The sequence below is a fragment of the Labrus bergylta genome, chromosome 12 (assembly GCF_963930695.1).
Source record: "Labrus bergylta chromosome 12, fLabBer1.1, whole genome shotgun sequence".
In the NCBI taxonomy this organism is placed as follows: domain Eukaryota; kingdom Metazoa; phylum Chordata; class Actinopteri; order Labriformes; family Labridae; genus Labrus; species Labrus bergylta.
Window position 1 is genome coordinate 7,032,599 of NC_089206.1, and position 20,326 is coordinate 7,052,924.

General features: G+C 39.3%; 2 protein-coding genes across 3 annotated transcripts; both read right to left on the reverse strand.

Moving 5' to 3' along the window:
- Positions 1–1,101: 1,101 nt before the first annotated feature.
- On the reverse strand, positions 1,102–5,040 carry LOC136181185 (uncharacterized). 2 transcript variants are annotated; one of them, XM_065961768.1, is made up of 5 exons: positions 4,376–5,040; positions 4,143–4,238; positions 3,782–3,992; positions 3,047–3,207; positions 1,102–1,759 (listed from the first exon to the last, which is right to left on the reverse strand). In XM_065961768.1, the coding sequence occupies exons 1-5, from the start codon at positions 4,400–4,402 to the stop codon at positions 1,706–1,708; spliced, it is 549 nt and encodes a 182-aa protein (XP_065817840.1). In that variant the 5' UTR covers positions 4,403–5,040; the 3' UTR covers positions 1,102–1,705. The 2 variants fall into 2 exon arrangements, with proteins under 2 accessions (XP_065817840.1, XP_065817839.1); XM_065961767.1 differs by having other exon boundaries at positions 4,143–4,265; positions 4,376–4,823.
- Positions 5,041–8,047: 3,007 nt separating this feature from the next.
- tcf15 (transcription factor 15) lies at positions 8,048–17,902 on the reverse strand. The gene is made up of 2 exons (XM_020637922.3): positions 11,884–17,902; positions 8,048–11,447 (listed from the first exon to the last, which is right to left on the reverse strand). Exons 1-2 carry the CDS (start codon positions 12,361–12,363, stop codon positions 11,385–11,387), a joined length of 543 nt encoding a protein of 180 aa, XP_020493578.1. The 5' UTR covers positions 12,364–17,902; the 3' UTR covers positions 8,048–11,384.
- Between the last annotated feature and the right edge of the window lie 2,424 nt (positions 17,903–20,326).

Here is a 20,326-nt window from a genome sequence, read left to right on the forward strand (position 1 = left end):
TTGAACTCTTAAAACAAAGACAGCACATCCATCATTAGAGCCACACTGCTGTGTTCTTGTTGCACATACAACATCAACAATACAAAGCACAGATAACAACAACAAAAAACAATTTCATAACAATTTATGAAATCTGGATTTGACTTCTTTTCAGTTCAGTTGTTAACAGAAAATGTTGATGCAAAATATTGGATTTTGTTTCTCCAATTAATTCCCCCCCCCCATTTTCTCAACTGTTTAAGTGATTAATTGTGGCTGTGTTCAATCACTATGAACCTGCATTCACTCACCTATACTTTAACGGAAAATACATAAATAAATGATGTAAAACTATAAATCTGAAAAATAAAATACATATGAATTATGCTAGATTTCCCAAATTGACACCAACTGAGTCAGAAAACCAAATTGTAGAATACAAAAAAAGAACAATAAAAGTTTGACAAGAAGCATTAAAACATAAAAGTGTAACTACAAAAATGTTAAATGTTCACACTTTCTAAACATATAAAAGGAGACACTGTATTAGACCTTAAAAACACAAATCTCTAAAAACAAATCCTGATGATTCCGTTAGTTTTTGTGTTGTTCTAGTCTGCGGATGTACCACTAGGTGGCAGTCTGAGCACATTTTTCTCCTCACCCTGAACCTGCTAAACGGCTCTCAGTGAGTCGCCTTTCTGTTTGACTGATTTCACATCGATGTTCTGTAAAGGCAGTGATCCAATTAATGTGTTTCCTGCATCAGTCCTACTTTATAAACCAGGAGGAGAGCTCAGCGGTGGGCCCACTTCTCTGTGATGATGGCTGCGTTTTTACTGCAGGTGGATTTCTTTACATCCTCAAGCAGCGTGATATCAACACCTCAACATGCTGGGCTGCACTTTCACTTCACATCTGACACTCAAGCATGAAACGAAAGTGTTGAGATGTTTGCTTGATAATGCAGCCACAAAAGATCTGGTGGTAGCTTAGTTAAAATGATCCAATTCCAAATGTATTTATACATAAATACATAAATGTGCTGCAAAATCAAAACATAACAACCATAGAGAACACCACAATCAAACAGCAAGACAAACTTAAGAACAGCAGGACAAATGTCTTGGTATATAAGAAATAATGATGATGTTTATTTATCTGGTGTTGATGTTGGCAGCATTTCTTCAAGCCAGGAAGTAAAGTTGTGACACACTAGAGAAAAACCACAAGCTGAGAGATAGGCTTATGGTTTCTGAACGATGTCATACAAAGTTAGAGGAAATCCAAACTCTTTGAATTTTTCAACAGCACAATAAAAAAATGTGTGAAACTCCCAGTGCAATTTGATGGCATAAATTAGATATTAATTTCGCCTATATCTGCCAACACACTTCAGTCCTTTAATACACGTTTACGTCATACCCTAGCCCTGTGTTAGTAATGTGGTGAGTACTTTGTTCCCCTAAAGAAGGCACACATCCTCTCCAGCCTGTTCAAGTTCTCAGTAATTTTGACAGAAACAAGTTGACCTCTTTAATACAACTGAAAAGGTAGCACAGTGATACGTCATTTTATATAAAGTTACTTAACTTGAAAAAATATAAATGTCTGAAAACAAATTAGGTGCAATAAATAAAAAATAAAAAAAATAAATAAACCGACTTCTTGTAGATGGTTTAGAGGATTTTTAAGACTTTTTTTACTGAAGGCGGGAGAGTCCGCTTCACCACTGTCGCCTCTGTTGCCTCGATGACCTGATAGCAACAGCTCGAATTACCTGAACAAGCACAGAAAGACAAAAAGAGAACTGTTACTTGACATTTGTCTTTTTTTTTAAAGAAAAAAAAAAAACTGGAAAGAAGCCCACCCACTGTGCGTGAAACATAAAAAATACCCCTGTAGAGGAAACAGTGCCTCAAAGCACAAGTTATTCTCGCCTACAGTCTGCTGCAAACAAAAAACAAAACTCATCATGACAGAGGATGTGTCACATTCCCACACAGTGACAGCCTAAAACGTATTGGTATTGTGACTTTTATGGTCAAATTGTCTACGGAAAATGTCAGCAGTGACTTGAGAAATGTGAGATTTTGTTACAGTTTGAGTGACACTTCTGGCAGATGCCGACCGACCCTTAATCACGTTTATAGTCTCAGTTATTTAGCTCATCAAAAAGCAGTAGCAAAGCCCCTCCTCAAACTGACAAACAAGCCTTTATCTGTTGTGTTTTTAAAGCACAGCACTGATTCACACCAGCACCTCCCAGTCGCATCTCTTAACATATCTAATCTTTTAACTCAGTGCTTCTCAACTGGTCGAGCCCCAGGAACCACCAACACCTCCTTAAACAGAAATTTGGACCCACATTTTCTGAAAATCTTCAGAGATTTTCAACCACTCATGAAAAATTGATAGAATAAAACAAATATTTGGTAACACTAATAAATGCATAATAAAGTATTTATTAATCTTTATAAGTAGTGTTCCCACTTTAGATCCAGTACCTGCAGAGGAGCTTTATTAGCGCTTAATAAGTGCATAATAAAGTATTTATTAATCTTTATAAGGATTTATATTTCCTTATAAAGTCTTATAAATGGTAATAAACATATTATTAATGTTTATGGCGGTATATAAACTGTTAATAAGTTTCTGATAAGAGCCTTTAAGCGTTTTATAAGACATAATAATTTACACTATTAACACTTATATAGTCTTATTTGTGTTAATAAGACTCTAATAAGGTCTTATAACGTCTTATAAGTGACTTCTTACCTATTAATTACAGCTTATTACAAGCACCTTCATATAAAGTGTTACCAAATATGGTAAAAAAGCGTATCTTAGACTTTTTTGCAACATTATTTTTGTCTCCAGGCTCACATTGACGACCCACTGGAAATGGCTGTGCGACCCACTTTTGGGTCCCGACCCACCAGTTGAGAACCACTGGTTTAACTCATTCCTCCTATTTATTCCACATTTCTATTTAATTGTTGTTAATAATTCATCCACAACTCTCGTCTTTCACAAATAAATCAGGTCAACCATGTTTGCCTCCTACCGATATGCTGATGACAGATAGAATGATTTTGGCGAGTCCCATGGCCATGAAGCCTGTAATGCTCCACATGGCGGGCAGGTCCTTCTCATGTTCATGGCTGACCCACAGAGTAGAATTCAATGCATTTGTTGATGTTGTCAGTTCAGCCTGTGTCGCACACTCTGTATGTAGAGAGAATAAAAGAAGGACAAATAGAAGAAACTTGTGTCAGCACAGACTGGTGTAAATCTCACACATTTTCTACGCTGACATCAATATTATACCACAAAATATAATTTTATCAAGCAGTGGCAGACATGATTGACTGGGAGACATTTATTTTGGATTAAAAGTAGAACATGTATGCCTGGAAATATGTTGGCTGTACATAATAATGGAAATAATCTAAGTTTGTTTGAGGTGCTAGGTAAACTTATTATTTCATGCCGTGTGTTGAAATAATGTTACTGCTTTTTGGCTATTTACAACTTCTCACAAACTTCCATCTTTGAATCAGTGACATTTACGACATACAGTACTTTCACTTTTTACAACTCACATACTTTATCCAGCTGATCTGAAGCTGTCAATTGTAAAAAGAAATAAGCTGTTTCACCTGCAGCTGCCATAAATATCCATCGTGACAACATTAGAAGTACAACATACAAAGATCAGATATGTGGGGAGCTCAGATCAGATGCTCTCGATTAGTTTAGTATTCTGCAAAATGTGGAGGAAATTAAGTTCAAAGCTTACCCTCAACAGTCAGGTGGACCTTGGGATACTTATTTGTACTCCCCAGACCAGCACTGATGTCACACTCGTAGATTCCTGAATCTTCAGGCGTCACACTGCTGAGAAATAAACCGTAATTCTCTCCAAACATGGCCGGACGAGTGAAGTTGTAGATCTCTGGTTTCTCCTGACCTTTATCTATCCTGATAATGCCGTGGGACTGCTGGTCGATCTGTTCAAAAGGGAGAAGCACAAAAAACATTTGATCAATCTCTGATTGACCGAATGAAACATGAAGAGCAAATGAACCTTCGTTGTGTTGATTCCTTCTTTTAGAATAATTTAAACCTGAAAGCCTGAAAGCCTGAAATGTGACACTGACCTTGTACCAGGCCACTGAGAGGAACTCCATGCTGTCCAAGTCTGAACACTTCAGTGTCACATCTTCTTTGCACTTTGCATGAATCTCCGTCTGACTCTGAGTTGTGAAATGCACCAACAGCACCTGAGATCATTACAGCCGTGTTCAAAGATTTATCATTCGAGGAAACAGCAGCAATGCACCGAACTGCTTTTCTATGTTTTGTAGTGATGCTAGAGTGTGGTTTAACTCACCTTTATCAACAGCACCTTATAAGACATCCTTCCCACTCTTGTGTTTTCTGAATCTGATAATGTTTCTGTTTCTTTTTTCTTCACTTCTTTTCCTCGACACAGTCAAAGTTTCCTTTGAAGGGGCTCATGTGCAGCTGAAGGGAAGGGATACAATGATTTTCAGCCACCATGTGGCTGTGGATAGCAGTGCACCATAACTGTGTTAACTGTGTGCACCAAATACTGTAAAGCTTTTTTTAATAATACTTCAAAAACAGCATCTTTACTCTCTGTTTTCAGTGCACATTCGACTAAAGAGTGCAGTTACACATGAGCTTTAGTTCAGATAACTTCTCAAACAGGGTGTAGTTTTTTTATTTAGATCAAAAACAAAGTCTACTTACTGTACTTATTGTTACGCACCCGATCATCAAGTCAGATCAATTGTCCAACAAATATCAACTAAATGTTTTGCAATAAAAGTGATTTAAAAAATTTAACTGTAGTTACTGTATGTATATTTGAATAAATTCTGTAGATTTATTGTTTGAATGGAAACCTGTTCAACCTAATTCTGTGCAACAAGCTCAATAATAGCTTTGTCCTGTAAAGTGGATTTTACCTGCATGTAAGAGACAAACAGGCTGACATACTGGAGGATCACATCAAACACACACACACACGCACGCACGCACGCACGCATGCACGCACGCACGCACGCACGCACGCACGCACGCCCACACACACGCACACACACACACACACACACACACTCGAATATGAGACAAGCTCATCCTGTTGTTTTCATCTCAGGGAAATCCCTATTGTCTCCCTTCAACGTATTATTTGTATGTGTCGCTCTTGTTGACAAAGGAGGTTGATATATGTTATTAATAGCAGAGCTGCTTTATGGAAAGGAAAGAGTGAGGCCTTTGGATTCCCCCATCTGCATTAAACAATGCCTCATTCAGTAGCAGCTGGCACGGCCAACACAGGGGCGCAGCAATGTACTGATGTTACCACAGAACAAAACAAAACACGAGTGGAGATGAGGATTTTTTTCTTTTGGCCTCTTCCGATTGGACGCCGGGAAACTGCAGCTGTGAGCAGTTTTATGACAGGGGGTAAAATCTCAAATACAAGCAATGATACTCCACATTTTTGGAATATCTCTCACTTGTTTGTCACTGCAGATGTTCTGATTCAGAATTTATTAAACCTCTGAGTCAAACCCATGGGGGTTTCACATTAAAACAAACTATGTGTTACAAGGAAATAGTACAGATCTAGAGAAAAAGGTCTATGACAAAAACTGCTGAAGCATGTCATCAAAGTTGTGATTCTCTGAAGGGTTTGAAAGGTGGTGTAAATGTGAGTGAGTGCACGTGTTGTATGTGCATGTATGTGTTTGATTCTGGCTCTATGTAAGGGTGTTGCACGCCACAATAAATCCCAGAGGTTGTTAGCACGCCCAGCTGCTAGCGCAGGTCTCCATGTTTCTGTCAGCGAGGTTGTTCGCTGCACACTCTCTCGCCTCTGATTGAGGAAATCCTCTGACTGTTTGCTCTGTTTGCTGCAATGAAACGTCCCAATGGTTCCGCCATCCCTCCCACAGGTCCTGTACGCCGAGACTTTCCCATGAAGGCTGTGCATGTTTACAGGGGTGTGACAGATATATGGCTCTTTGATGGGCCGTAACAGTACCAATGTTTCAGTGCTGGACAGGCTCAGAGATGATGTTGTTGTCAGGAGGAAAATCCACTAATGAAGGTCATTTTTAGGAAGTGTGTAGTTTAAAGTAAAGCCTGAACAAAATGTAACCTTCTTATTTAAATTCAGTTCATATAACTAATCTCAATAGTCTCACAAGAAACTTCTTTTTGCAGAAAGGAACTAATTCTACAATTCTATTATTCATTTAGCAGAGACTATCATCCAAAGCGACGTAAATCACAGAGCACAGAAGCTTTAAAACAAAATACATAAGCAGAGTAAAACACGATGTACTTGACACTCGATAAAGAATTCATTTAACCAACCAAAAAATAAAAGAATGAATTGGAGGAGATAAAGAAAAAAACAAACGATAATGGCTTATAACATTTAGGAGATAAAGATCACCTCAATATACAGTAGAGCTCTGTTTCTCTGGCCAAGGACGAGGATCTTTTTTTTATCCTGCTGTCAACTTTATCTTTTTTTATCCTGCTGTCTACCTATTTTGTAATCCCCCTGTCAACTTCATATTTGTCTCATTAACTTCAATTCACATTTCCCTTCATGAAATAGTGAGGAGTCATGAGGTAGTGTCAGTGAGTCAAATTGCCAGGGAAATCTGTTAAAATTGCATTTTTTTATTAAAATATCGATGTTTGGCATCAGTGTTTAGGTAATTCTATCACAAGTCAGGACAACGTTCATATCCATATTTTAGTCACAGCACAAGTATTGTGTTTAAAGCTTGTTCAAGTAGACATTTCATATTCACTTAAAGTATTGTGAAATATATCTCTCTTTTTGATCATGATTCAACATTTGTTCTGTTCCCCTGGATTTGATTGGAGCAGGCTGAAATGATTTCCATGTCTGAGAGCTTTTTGAGGCTGCATCTCACTGACTGTTCAACTGTTTATTTAAAGGAGGAAAAACTCCTTTTTGTGTGTATTGCTGGATTCTAACCTCTGCCTCTGGGTTTTGGCGGTCTGCTGACGGTTGATTGTCCGAGCCTGAGGCAGAACAGAGCTGCTTTACCTCGGTGTGTATTGTTCCCTAATTTCTTCTCTGGGATTTCCTCCTGCCAGCTCCCCTCTGACGCCCACCCATCCTATTTACTGCACAGCCCTCCATCATCCTCCCTCTGTCTGAAAGCGTTGCCAAACTCTCTGGCACATGAGAACAATTGTTCTTGTATGTTTTAGGAGACACAACCTGCTTTTTCAGACAGGCTTTTCTTCCCCACAGAAGCTAAGCTGACGGCTGGGCAGACAGACTTCCTCCTCCTTCTGTAGAAAAGTGGTCATGTTCAGTAAAATCAGAAGCGAGGTAGCTGAGTCCTGAGCGCCAAAGTGACTCAGAGACATTAATATCTTTGACATGCAGGTGGAGCGGGAGGCCGTCTCCCCAGCCAGAGAGCGTTTGAAACATGCTGAAACAGACTGTGAGTGCAAGAGCGATTAAAATACGACCATGTGCAGGTTTGTTTCTAACAAGAGCACTCTGGCAGGACTACAAACTGCTGAAGGTAAGCACCCATCTGGGAGTCAGGACTGCGCTCCCAGATGAGGCTGAAAAAAAAAAAACGCTTTACATCCTTCCTTTTTCTGGATCATCTATTTCAGGGTTTCTTCCCTCTCTGTTTTTTTTGGAGGGGAGGTAAGGACAGGAACAAGTTTGAGCAGTAAGAGCAGTGATTTGTGTTTAATCTGGAAAGAGGTCTTCATGTGGACATTTCTCCTCAGAAACAAGATTCATGAAATGCTTTCTAAATGTTATAGCTCTTCTTTTGTTGTTTTTGCAGCTCAATATCCAAAATATCCAGACTGAGATAAAGGAAGCGAGAACACTAAACTGCAATCTGTGATGGACAATAAAATGTAGTTTTAAGGTTCAGTAAAGTGGATTTTATCTGCTTGTAAGAGACAAACAGTCTTAAATACTGGAGGGTCACATCAATCACGCACACACACATTATTGTTTTTTACCTGTAATTTAACTTTATTGATCAGTTGAATTTAACCACTACTGTGCAACCACCTGGTATCCAAACTCAGGACACATTTATTTGAAAATTATGAAATATGTTGCCGCCTGTTCTTTGGTTTATCATCAGCATCAAATCCTGCACACTAAAAGAATACATGTTTGGTGCTATATTGAACAAATTAGCATCAAGATAGTGTCATCTCACTACTGGGTTCCCCTGTATTAATGGGTATAAAAACACCAAAAATGTAGACATAGTTTATCCTAAAATTTGAAACGCACATCATATTGTACTTGTCGTACTAATTATTTTACAGAATCAGTTTAACCTAAAGGACCAAAAGAAAACAAATCACTCTTCTTTTTCGTAATGTTAAGAGTTTCTTCTTGCTAATTTACAAAAACCAGAACCAGTAAAGACTTCATTCTACAAAACTGTAACAAAATGTAAAGAACATAAAGAAAAGAGACACGACGAGTGATTTGTTCATGTTTTCTGTTTTTCCACCCAACAAATCAAAAAGCACAGACAGGTCATTTTCTATCTCTGGTTAGAAAGAAGAGAGTCTGCACAGATGTCTAGCTTCACTTGCAGAACATGTCTTTTGGGATAAAGATATTCAAGGATCCGAGGAAGAAGAAAAACTCACCAAAGTAAAGCAGTAAAGCTGTGCAGTGGTCCCCAGGTGGATCTTCTCCTGTCAGACATGTTAAACACATCCACACTGACCTTATTTGCTTCCTTTGCTTTCTCTTCTGATGGTCCTTGCCATCAATTTGTAACCTGTCATCTTGAAGAGGGGGGGGGGGGGGTCTTCTTCTGAATTTGTTGAAAACGCAGTCTTTGGTCGGCTTGCTCTGAAAAGTACCACCAGAGATTCTTACATCTGGGTCCCAGCGCCGGATGATGTCAAGACTGGCGCTGACCCAAAGCTCGTCGCACTGAGAGTTCCTCAGAGAGGTCGGCTGCACGTTGTTTTCCCTTCCTGTGCCTCCGTGACATCTTCCTGCCGGGGGGAGCCTCGGGGAGCCATTTGAGGAGGCCGAGGCCCCGAGCACCGAGGACTTAGCGCAGCAAATTCCAATTATCCTGACAGGAGCAGGTGGGGGAGGGAGGGAGGTGAGAGGAGATCAGACCCCCTAGCAAGCACCTTTAACTGCCTGAAAATTCACTTTCCATGAACCGCTATGTGCCACCTGGGAGCCTCCCCCGGTCTGATTTGAGGGCAAAGTTTTAAGTCTGATTCAGAGTGATGTCAGACAGGAACTCAGGCTGAGCTGTCTGTGTGTCAGAGCTTCAGCCCGCCTGTTAGACCGATCACGGCAGTGACAGTAGATACAAGTCAAAAAATACACTGGAGTGACTTTTACTTACCAAGATGATTTCTCAGTACGGGTCAGAGGGTTTCAAGTGAAAGTTGTCTGATTCTCTTCTTGCTTTAGTGACTAAAATAAATATAATCATACCCAATATAAAAATACCCAAACTTTGGATGACGATTGTAAGAAACAATAAAGAGCGTTAAACATTGAGTGAATCCTTGACATCTACTAACACAATCTTATTTACCTGGAATGTTTCAAACTAGAGTTGTTCCAATACAGACACCAGTGTTGGAAATGCCTTGGCTCCATAATTATCAGACCCCATAATGACTTGCTTATTCTTGTCCAAAACAGAAGCATAAATAGACAAAATACAAGTCATGGCTGCCACTTAAAGTACGGCTCTACAGCAGAGAAATTGTTATCATTGCTGCTGGAGGCTTCTTTATGTCGTCTTCTGGCAGCAGGATGCTTATGAGCAGTTTAAAGGTTTTAATAAAACCAACCTCGACTAAATCTGACCGTGGCAGTGCAGCAGCAGGATCCTCTAAACCCCCTTCTTCTTTACCAAAGATAGTCTTGACACTCCACTCTTAATGTCAGCAATCTGTGTTTTCCCATCACACATTCTAAGGCGGCATTTCATTCATAGATAAAGCGAAGATAAAAAAACTAAAACGAAACAACAGAAAACTGTTTTTTTGTAAAAAAAATAAAATAAATTTCAAAAATTCATTATTTCTTGATCGCTCTTCGATGGGCACACAGTGTCAGGAGGGGCTGTTAAACATCAGCTTAGCTTGTTTCTAATGTAGGTGCTCAGCTTGATTTGATGTCAGGATTCCTCACTTAAAATCTGAGCCAGGCCATGCAACATTTGAGATACTATTATGACCATAAGGGGTTAGTATAATAATATCCCACTTGTATCAGAGGGGAACTCTGTAAAGGCTCAAGGTACCATAATGGGTATCAGGAAGTGAAAAAGTATACCAGAACATGTGTTCATAAAACTAAAGAGGAAAATGTACGATCAGGATCAACAGCAGCATTGAATTGGTATCATTCACCATCATTACACATCCACAGAGCTTCACTTCAGTGTTCCACCGTGACCTCTGAGCTCTCACCCCATCTCTCCCCGTCCATCGGGCCCACAGCAGTGATTTATCCCTCTGACATACCAACAGCTGTGTTGGGGGCTCCGAGCAGAGTGTGGGCTACTATTTGCCGTGACTAATCGATAACAGACTTCAAAAAACACTGATCGTGTGAGCTGGAAAAAAAAAAAAATACACGAGTCATTGACACCAGAAACTCCAAAACCTCTGCTGTAGCTTCAGAGACAACATCTAGGCCGCATAACATGAAACAATGGAAGCATGTTTGAGTGAGAAAAACATCTTTCCTGAAAGAAATTAAGGTTGTTTCATGCCAAGTTGGTGGTTAAGACAAAAAGTGTTTCGCAATTATACAAATATAAAGTGTTAATCAAGCATTTAGGTGCCATATTACTTTTTTACAAATGCAAAAAAAAATTCAGAAAAAAGTTGAGGACAGCTATTTATTAACTGCTGTAAATGTTCTTGTTATATTATAAAAGACCTTCTCCCAAAAAATCTACCCTATTTTTTGTACCAGAAATAAATATCTCATCATTTTGTTTGCCACCTTTTTCATGTCACATGTTTCTTGTTTTCACAGATCAAAATTTTATAAAAATTCTGGGAAAAAAATTAAATGCTCTCTTTTATTTGATAAAATAAACTTTATTTAAAACTTCTGAAAGACTAAAAAAAAGGACAAAAAGGCATAAGTTTCAAACAAATGCACTGCATCATTGAAAGGCTTATGCTTACATTTCTCAGTCAAGTATAAATATTCTCTTCTTCGGTTTCATCATTTGATCCAGCATGTCAAAGTGTGTGTGATTGCCTGCTTTGACTCTTCCCTGAGAAAGTCTTTGAGGAATTTCAGGTTGTAATCATCCACTGCTCTTCAGTCAGCGTCTCATTCTCAGTGGACCCAGCCCTCGCATCTTTAAACAGTCTTTGGCATCCTTTATCTGAAAAAGAAAATTTAAAAAATAATAATAATCATTTGCATTCCAATAGGGTCCTCGCGCCCTGTGTATGCTTGGGCCCTAAATAATGTCATATGACACTCCAAATGCAACAAAGAAATATATAAATATAGCAAACAATCTGTTTGAATGTGTGAAGAATTTACAGCGAGCTCCGAGGTACGTGCAGTGCGCAAAGGCGCCTCTTACGCACAGACTCTGAGGCAAAGAAAGAGTAAAAGAAAAGTGGAAACGACTTAAAGTTAAACCAAATCTGCGATAGAGACAATTTTATCTTTAAAATGTCAATGTCGACAAAACTTCTCGAGGCACAGAGCTTATGCACATGTGAAATGTTATCCTGCATCTGTATTCAGCACAATTTGCGCATCATTAGATTCAGTCAGTAGATTCGATTATACAGTAAAGCAGCGTTTACCCCTTTCCTCTGGTTGCTCAAACAGAAGGTGCAGATGGTTCGCGGCTGCTGCGCCCCGCTCTCTCCTTGCGCATGAACCACGTCGAGACAGGGCTGTCCATCCGCGCCGCCGTCCCCGAGAAGAAGCACGTTTGCCAGATGGGAAATATAGCTGGACGCCAGGCGAAGAGTTTCGATTTTTGAGAGTTTTCTGTCCACCGGCTCGGTGGGAATGAGAGTCCGGAGGGCTGTGAAAGCGGAGTTGACACTCTGGGTCCTTCCCCTCTCCCGGGCGTTAGCTGCGCTCCTCTGCTTCACCACCACAGTGGAGCCTCCTTCCAGCTTGCGCGAAATCCTGCGTCGTTTCTCAGAGGATCCACAGTAACTTTGCTCCGAGCTGCCATCGCTCTCGCTGCGATTTTCGTCATCCTCGGACGTGATGGTGAAGTCTGAGTAGATCAACTGTGTCGCCACGGGCCGCAGCATGGCGAAAGCCATCATTAAAGGCTTCAAGCGCAAACTCCAAATCCGTAGTTAGGAGATCGGGGACGCTCTGCAGGGACTATCCCCACATCTCTTTGCGGTACAAAGAGTGCATGTAACAATTTAGGAAAGAAACACGTTTGTAACAAAGCATACAGACTCCTCATGTATGCAGCGGCCTGTTTGAAGGATGGACCCTGACTACCTGCTCAGCTGGCTCTTATAGCCGGATGGGAGGAGCTGCCAGCAGCACTTACTGTTACAGTAAACACAAACTATAACTCACTATAACTATGCCACATTGTTAACAAAATAAATGCACAGTTGACTATTAGAATTTAAAAGACAAAAGGGATAGTGATACATTCATGACCCGAACCCACGTTAATAGGTTCTGGACTTCATTTTTTAAGAATAAACATTACAGACTGTAGCATTAAAAAAAACACTTGACACACGGTCAAATGATCTGGATATTAGATACAATCAATACAATAAAACAAGTAAATGCATTTATTTATTTCATTTTTATTTGTATTGGGAAAAGTAAACTGATGCCATCCACAACAGCATTTACTGTAGAGCTGAAGCTAGTTTGAAAATTGTAATAATATTTGCAAACCAGTTTTTAGAGTTTGCAGAATTTAAAGCCGCATTGCATGAACATATTCAGACCTTGAAAGAACTTCCACCACAGCCTGAATCTACAGCAGATACATCTAGAAAAATAAATACTTATTTTGGGCCAGGAGCTGGATTATAGAGCTGCAAAACTGAAAAGTCATTAAAAATCTTTAAATGTCATTTAGGGACTAATGTTTGCCTTGTGCCTATTTAAAAGCTTTACTGTCTTGTGTTAGCCTGACATGTTTATGGTGCTGCCACCCGCTGAGATTTGTTTTTGTTGGCTGATAAACCACAGTGATGCAGTCAGGCCCAAAATGAACTCAGTCCTGCATCAAACTAAACTTAATGGTGCAGGTGTTTAGAGAACACGAGCACTGGATCTGTATGTAAATCATGTTTGTCTTGCCGACTCTTAAATTTCCATTGTATATGGTCAAGTCAAATGCAAGGAGTTTTTTAATTTGAATATATTTTCCCAGGAAGCATGACTTATTGTTTGACCTTGAGTCACTATTAAACAGCAACATGAAGACTTGGGATGAGTTAGTAAAAACCTCACCACCAACAGCATGAGTTAAAATACTCATGCTGTTAAGTCCACATATTAAAAGCTGCTGTTGGCCTACAATGCCAAAAGGAAAGGGAAATGTGAGTAAATAAACACTGAGCAGAGGATCCTGGAAGGGTGACGTTTTATTTGCTTGCTGCCCCGAGTTTAAAAAAACAAAGCAGTGGCAAATGGATGATTTAAGTCACATCAGAGGACATACGTCTCCTTCAGCCACAGACTGCAGCACATGCAACCAGTTAAGTTTGTCTCAGCTGCGAAAACAGTCGGACATCAGACACCCAAACTGTTAGACTGTTTTTGCGCTGAGGTCTCACAGAGGACACAAAGCTGTACCAGGAAACTGCAGAGGCTGTTTGAATATTTTCAATTAGCATAAATAAGGTAGTGTCTCCAGGGATTTCACTTCATGCAAATTAATTAAAAGAATCATGATTCATTGAAGATACACAAACTGATACAGACTTGTGATATCTGATAATTCCTCAATCACAAATTAAAGGTTAACAAATCCCCCCCCCCCCCCAAAGGATCAGCAAATAAATTAAGTTACAAGTCTCAGACACTCTGCTGCTGTTGGGTTAATTACATTTTTCAGGAACCCTGAAGCATCGATTTTGTGTCTTTGTGGGGCGTGAAAACCAGCCCGCCAAATGCATGCTTAAATGTCAATTCAACAAGATGCATTTGAAGCTGACTTGGAGCAACTCTCTTAACTTCATGGAACTGTGAAAGGCTCTTTTGCTACGTCCAGAAGAAGGATATGTTTTTATCCATACTGATGAGGTCACAGCATGTTGTGCTTGCCTCCCACTGAGTCCTCTGTTGTTGTTCTTCAGAGATCGCCAAGAACAGCAGCTCTGTCTGAACCACAGATCAGAAGAGACGGAGTCCTCTGTCTGAACTGTATGTTTTTTTAATTCTATTGATGACAACGTCAGGTTGTCCGTCCAACTCTTCACATTGTTGATGGAGATATTCATGTTCCTCAGAGGATAAACTCTGGATACACAACTATCACATTGATTGCCATTGAATTGGAACAGATAGTCATGGTCTCCAGAGGACTAACTTTTCTAACTTCAGTGTTCCTCATTTTGCTCTAGTTCCAGCAGTAAGTCATTCCTGTAATTTATCAGGTGAAACATCCTGACATCTTTTTTCTTGGATTGTCCAAGAAATTGGTTCATTCATTCATGGTACCCAGAGGATGAATCCTAATGACCTTGGATTAAGATTTTTTTTTTTTTTTTTAAAGATTTTTTTGGGGGGGCTGGGGAGGGAGCTTTTTCTGCTTTTATTAGAGCGGCAGGAGAGTGGATAGAGTCAGGAATCAGGGAGAGAGAGGGAAATGACATGCAAAAAAGGAGCAAAAAAGAAGCAAAGGGTCACCTGCTTTAAGGACATAGGACCTTTGTACATGTGGTGCACAGACCGACCACGAGGCCAACAGTGACCCTTGGCTTAAGCTCTTGTGTTGGAAAAGGTTTTTTAGTAAGGAAATTCAGTATAAATGTTTGTATCCCCCACAGGATTTATTGTTTTAACTTTGGAAATCCCTTAACTTTTCATAGCGCAGAGTGCAAAATTATTTATATATTTCTTCAAAAATCAAATGAAAAAAGAAAAAACAAGTGTCTGTGGCAGTCACAGGCCCTAAATAAGTCTGCTCATTATTGTATTCGGATTAAACTAAATGACTCAATGGTTTCCCTGACTGTCGATGTACCTTACTGTACACATATAGAGACTTGGAGAAGATTCTTCCTCGAGTTAAAGCTATCAGCTAGTTGTACAAGAGTGGCAGATAAACATTGTTTTACAGTTTTAACATGACATTAGCCTTCAATAAGGTAAGCCCGAACATACCTGTGTGTTGCATGGAGCAGCTTTTGCATTTTTTCAACCAAATACTTTTGAAATTGAGTTTACTCTTCTTGGTTTTTTTCCATAATTGCCTACCTGAGCTTAAATTCACCATTTTTAGCACACACTATTTTCAAGCATCTTGTTTTTTCTTAAATTTGCATTTACGCCTAAGGCCAATCAAGTTGAGCATGTTTAATGTTAATGGGCTGCTTATATTCTGCCCCTTATCCACCTTTCATCATCAGGGCCACTGTTTCCCTCACAAATGGGTGTGGTACGGTGGTCTTTGTTGAGTGGTTAAAATGGAAAATACATGAAGAAATGAAGCAGCAGCAACTTTCCACTGTTGCTTGGGACAAACTTGTAAACCTATGATTCATACTGTAGCCAAGAGAATGCCTGTTCCTTGCTCTGGTGATTTTCTAGATTTTTCTTGCAGTCAAGCAATCCCATTAAAAGCTGAAAACCAACAATGTTTTGATCCTGCTAACAAGTACCGCCTGTGTAGCCAAAGCCGGATATAGTTTAATTCCTCCGTGCGATAGAGCTCCATTGTTTTCCAACAACTATTAAAAAGACATCAATGAGCCACACCGTTACACTGAGAGATACGTTTCTTCATTACAGTGAACAAAGTACAAGCAGTTTATTTTGAGCTCATCCCAGATTCACAATCCTGCTGCTGAACACTCACAGAAGCGTTAAACGTTTGGCTGAAACCCCCAACGAATACACTTTTAAGTCCTGTTCAAGTATCATTTGCAGGAGCTAACCAAGCCGAGGTATTATAGGAAATTGAACAGTCAAAACAAGCCTCTTTTAAAACTGAAATGACTAAATCTGAATGGTGTTTTAAAGATTTAGGTCTCCAGTTGGAAAAAAAAAAAAGGGCTCTGGGCTAAAAGCAACAGACAGTTGGCTTTGGTCTTTTCATGGGAATAGGGAGATACGTTTCCTGTCTCTGTGTTTCTGGCCATGCTTAGGATACAGATAAAACAGGGCAACGGTTGTGTTCAGGTAAAGCTGGGGAGAAACATTAACAAATAACTATGCGACCACATGTTTATTTTCCTCATCCTTGCCTGCCAATAAAAGTAATAAAAGCAGATCATAGTTACTGGAGAAGACCCGGGTCAACTGTGCCATTGTAGTCCAATGCAGGATCAATATTGATATGGTAGGCTGTAAACGTTACAAACCGAGAACACAATGAAAAATAATGCCAAGAAGGGATAGCCTGTTATTTCACGCACCCCATGTACAGAGGCTATAGTCCAAAGCCGTGCAAGCCCTTCCAGAGAGGGGGCGTGGTCAGACACAGCTCATTTACATTTAAAGCTACAGACACAGAAACAGCCTGTTCTGAGCAGAACTGAAATAGGTTAATAGGTTCAGTATACAAGAAACAGGTGACTTCTGGTAAGAAAGTTCACAGACATGTTTCGGGGAGCTCTTAGACTTATTTAAACTGAAAAGGAGTATAATATGTAACCTTTAATAAAATGGCTTCAACCTTAAAAACGTGTTCCTTTAAACATGCTTCAGCAAGAGTTTAGCCAGCGTCTATTACTGATGACTGAAGGTCTTGATGTCTAATGAACAAATCTTGAATCCAGTTAAATAATGAAGACTGTGACAAGACTTGAAAGATTAAGAAAGTAGGCAGTTGGAAATGTTCAATTTTTTTCGGACAGTCACCTTGCATATTACATGATAACAATGAGATTAACGTATGCTTATACTTAAACTTGGTGCAGCAGTATTCTGAATAGAAAAAAAATTAACCAAATCTTTGAGATGAAGTGTAAAATCCAACATGTCTGACAAAATTGTGGGTGGACTTCAGCCTGACAGCCTTGATCTGCTAATCAAATGTTTCCCCAGATCCGAATAGAAACATGGGGACACACAGGTGTAGCTTCATTCACTGATTCTAACCTCTTGAATGTGAATATTGTCTGGATTCTTTACTCCTTCCTTGCAGTTAGAGGAATATTTTGGGGGTATAGAAAAACAAGAAATTCGGAGGACGTAGTTTTGGGCATTTTTCAAAACAATAATCATCATTTTTGATCATTTAATCGACTAAATCAATAGAAAAATATTTGACGGCTTGACATAAATTGCAGCTTTACAAACAGTCCCTGTTTACTAGTTGCATACAAAATGTCGGTGTATTAGTATTACACACCGCTTTTGCATGTGGGCTTTGATTTTTCTACCTTTTCAGCAGGAACAGCAGGGGCTTTGGGCTTCTCTTACACCTACAGGTTAAGTCAGCAACAAACTTCATGAAGAATACGCTGATTGTGAAGCACATCATATGTTTGATCAAAGTCAACGCCCCTCCATTATTTAACTATTACTGCCATAGAGGAAACTTATCAAGTGTTTACTCTGATTGGCATGGTGGATCAAGAAAATGATCCACATTTCAAGTTTGAAGCCTGCGCGAAATACAGCACATGTAAACTTCCACAAAGCAAAAGAGTGATGGAGGTTCACACACTGTGTGTCACAGAGCACACAGTGGTGAGGTCAGAGGGTGGATACGGGGTTGCAAATCTGGCACAAATTACACGCCTGCAGCAACCGGCAGTGTGAGGGAATTCCGGATAGGAAGCTGTGAGAAGTCATCAACCAAACTCTTTCAAGAGGATTTGGTTGTAATGCCTCCTCCACTGGAACAAATGGGTGAGCTGCCTCAACAGAAATACAATTTTAAAGCGGTATTTTACATGTGGAGGGAGAGCCTGAAAGATTTAAGGTAGTTAGACTGCATATGTCCACACGATCACTTCATAGACGACAGAAGTGAGAAGGCGACCGAGGAAAAGTCTCTTTCTTTTAATCAACTTAAGCAATTATACACTACAATAGATATTTGATTTCATAGAAAATAAAACACTTCCTCTTCATAGGATCAAGAGCTTTCATAAGACAGAGTGATCCTCTCTGTATCATTATATACATAAATGTATTTTTGACTGAATAGATTACAGGGTGACTGCTGGTTATGTGATGTAGACTTGGTCATAACTGTCTCAGATTGATAAAATGCATTTGACACAACTGAATCACTGCTTTAAAATCATTTGCACTAAATGTAAGCCTTTCTTCTTAAATCTAGTAATGGTTAAAAATGTTTCTACTTACATCTTGTCTATAACTAAACATAAACACAGCCACCAGAGGGCCCTCAAGACACCATGAACAACTTTAAGGCCCTGTTAGATCATCTTAACCTTGAACAAACATACTCCAATTTTAAAATCACTCAACTTTGTCTGATATTTTTCCATCTTGGTAACAGAAATAAAAAGTCGCTAGATTAAGATTTAGCACGGTCAGTTCTGCTGTACTCTGTGCTGTATATGCTCTTCTAATAAACCTGTAAATTAAAACTTCTGTTCATACTGTTCATGCCTGACAAATATATATTATATATATCTGTACAGGTCTGTTATTTATCTTATGATGACCACTGGACACATTCATATGTAACTCTTAGTGTTTATCCCGTATAATACCTCTAAACATATGACAAATGTTCTGCTTTAAACAATGTATTTATACCTTTATGAAGTAGATAGGACAGACAGTGGACAGAGTATGAAATAGGAGAGAGAGTTGGGAAATGACATGCAGGAAAGGACTTCAGAAATGTATTTATTTTAATGTCTTTTTTTTTTTCCCTTTCTTCTTGCATTATATTTTATATTCTAATGTCATCTTTCTGCTTATGTATACTTATTATTGTTATGTCCTGAACGTTCTTATGTACTGTTTTAAAAAAGGTATAAAGCACTTTGAACTGCTTTATGTATTAATGGTGCTAACTATATGTCAATTATATTATAATTAAACTGTTGCCTTGACTTGCTTTTTGCACTTTAGGTGAAATGCTTCACTGCATTTTAATTTCTCATTACTTTTTTTCCTCTACGAAATAACAGTGAAGCGAAATTGAATTCAGTCAATTTTCAGGGTTTTTTTTGTTGATGATGTAATAGGATATAAATTATTCTGATCAGAGAAACTCTAACACATCAAAAAGGCATCACCAAACTTTAAGAGCTGAAAGAATTAAGAAGTGAAAAAACTGATTTTAAGTCATGACTTAGCAATACAGCAGTAAGGGGGGGGTGGGTATTTGAGAACTGACATTTGTAAAAAATGGCTACAAACACTTCCTCTTCTTAGCCCCCTTAAGCCCTCTTGATCTGTTTAAATCCTCAAAGATAAAGTGCTCAGACCCACCCATGGAAAAAGCTCCCAGAAAGCAACAGGTGCAATATATGTTTTCATACCGGTGTTGCGTGTCAAAACGCCTTTGAGGATATGGTTACTTCCAGACAGTGAGCGAGCCACAGGAAGTCTTCTCACACGCGACGATTCAAGGGAGTAATTTAGAGTCCTTTAGGGCCGGTCGGTAAAAGCTGCCTCGGGTCTCTCCCTTCATTTCCTCGATGGTCACAAAGGGAGACCATCAAGCAGCTCTGCTCTCGCATTGTGAAGGCGCTGATGTCGGAAAAGCCTCGTCCCTGTGCAATGACCTGCAATGTATGGTTTACTCGTATCAAACCTACAGTTCCTTCCTCCAAGACTGAGGGGAAAAGGAACAGACCGGATTTAATAACAGCTCAGTTTCAAGGTCGGCGTCAACAACAAACAGGAATTCATAGAAGAAGAAAACTATTATTATTATTATTGTTTTGCATGTTTAAGGATTTCAAAAGGCAGCTATTTACATTTTTTCTCCTAGTGGGCAAGGGAAGTGTAAGCCATCAATTAGTCATTTTACACAGATTTTCTAAATGATTTCACCACGTTGGCTTTTCAAGAGAAGACAGAATGAACTTTGATTAGGGAGGGTTTTCTTATAAACTGACCAGGACTGGGTCTCTTATTCGTTCT

Excerpts from the sequence above, each read along its gene's own strand:
- tcf15 (XM_020637922.3), bottom strand. The coding sequence starts at position 12,363 with ATGATGGCTTTCGCCATGCTGCGGCCCGTGGCGACACAGTTGATCTAC. Across the intron at positions 11,448-11,883 it reads TGAGCAACCAGAGGAAAGGG|ATAAAGGATGCCAAAGACTG; the intron begins GTAAACGCTGCT and ends TTTCTTTTTCAG.
- LOC136181185 (XM_065961767.1), bottom strand. The coding sequence starts at position 4,402 with ATGTCTTATAAGGTGCTGTTGATAAAG. Across the intron at positions 3,208-3,781 it reads GGTCCACCTGACTGTTGAGG|AGTGTGCGACACAGGCTGAA; the intron begins GTAAGCTTTGAA and ends CTCTACATACAG. Across the intron at positions 1,760-3,046 it reads TATCTGTCATCAGCATATCG|GTAATTCGAGCTGTTGCTAT; the intron begins GTAGGAGGCAAA and ends GTGCTTGTTCAG.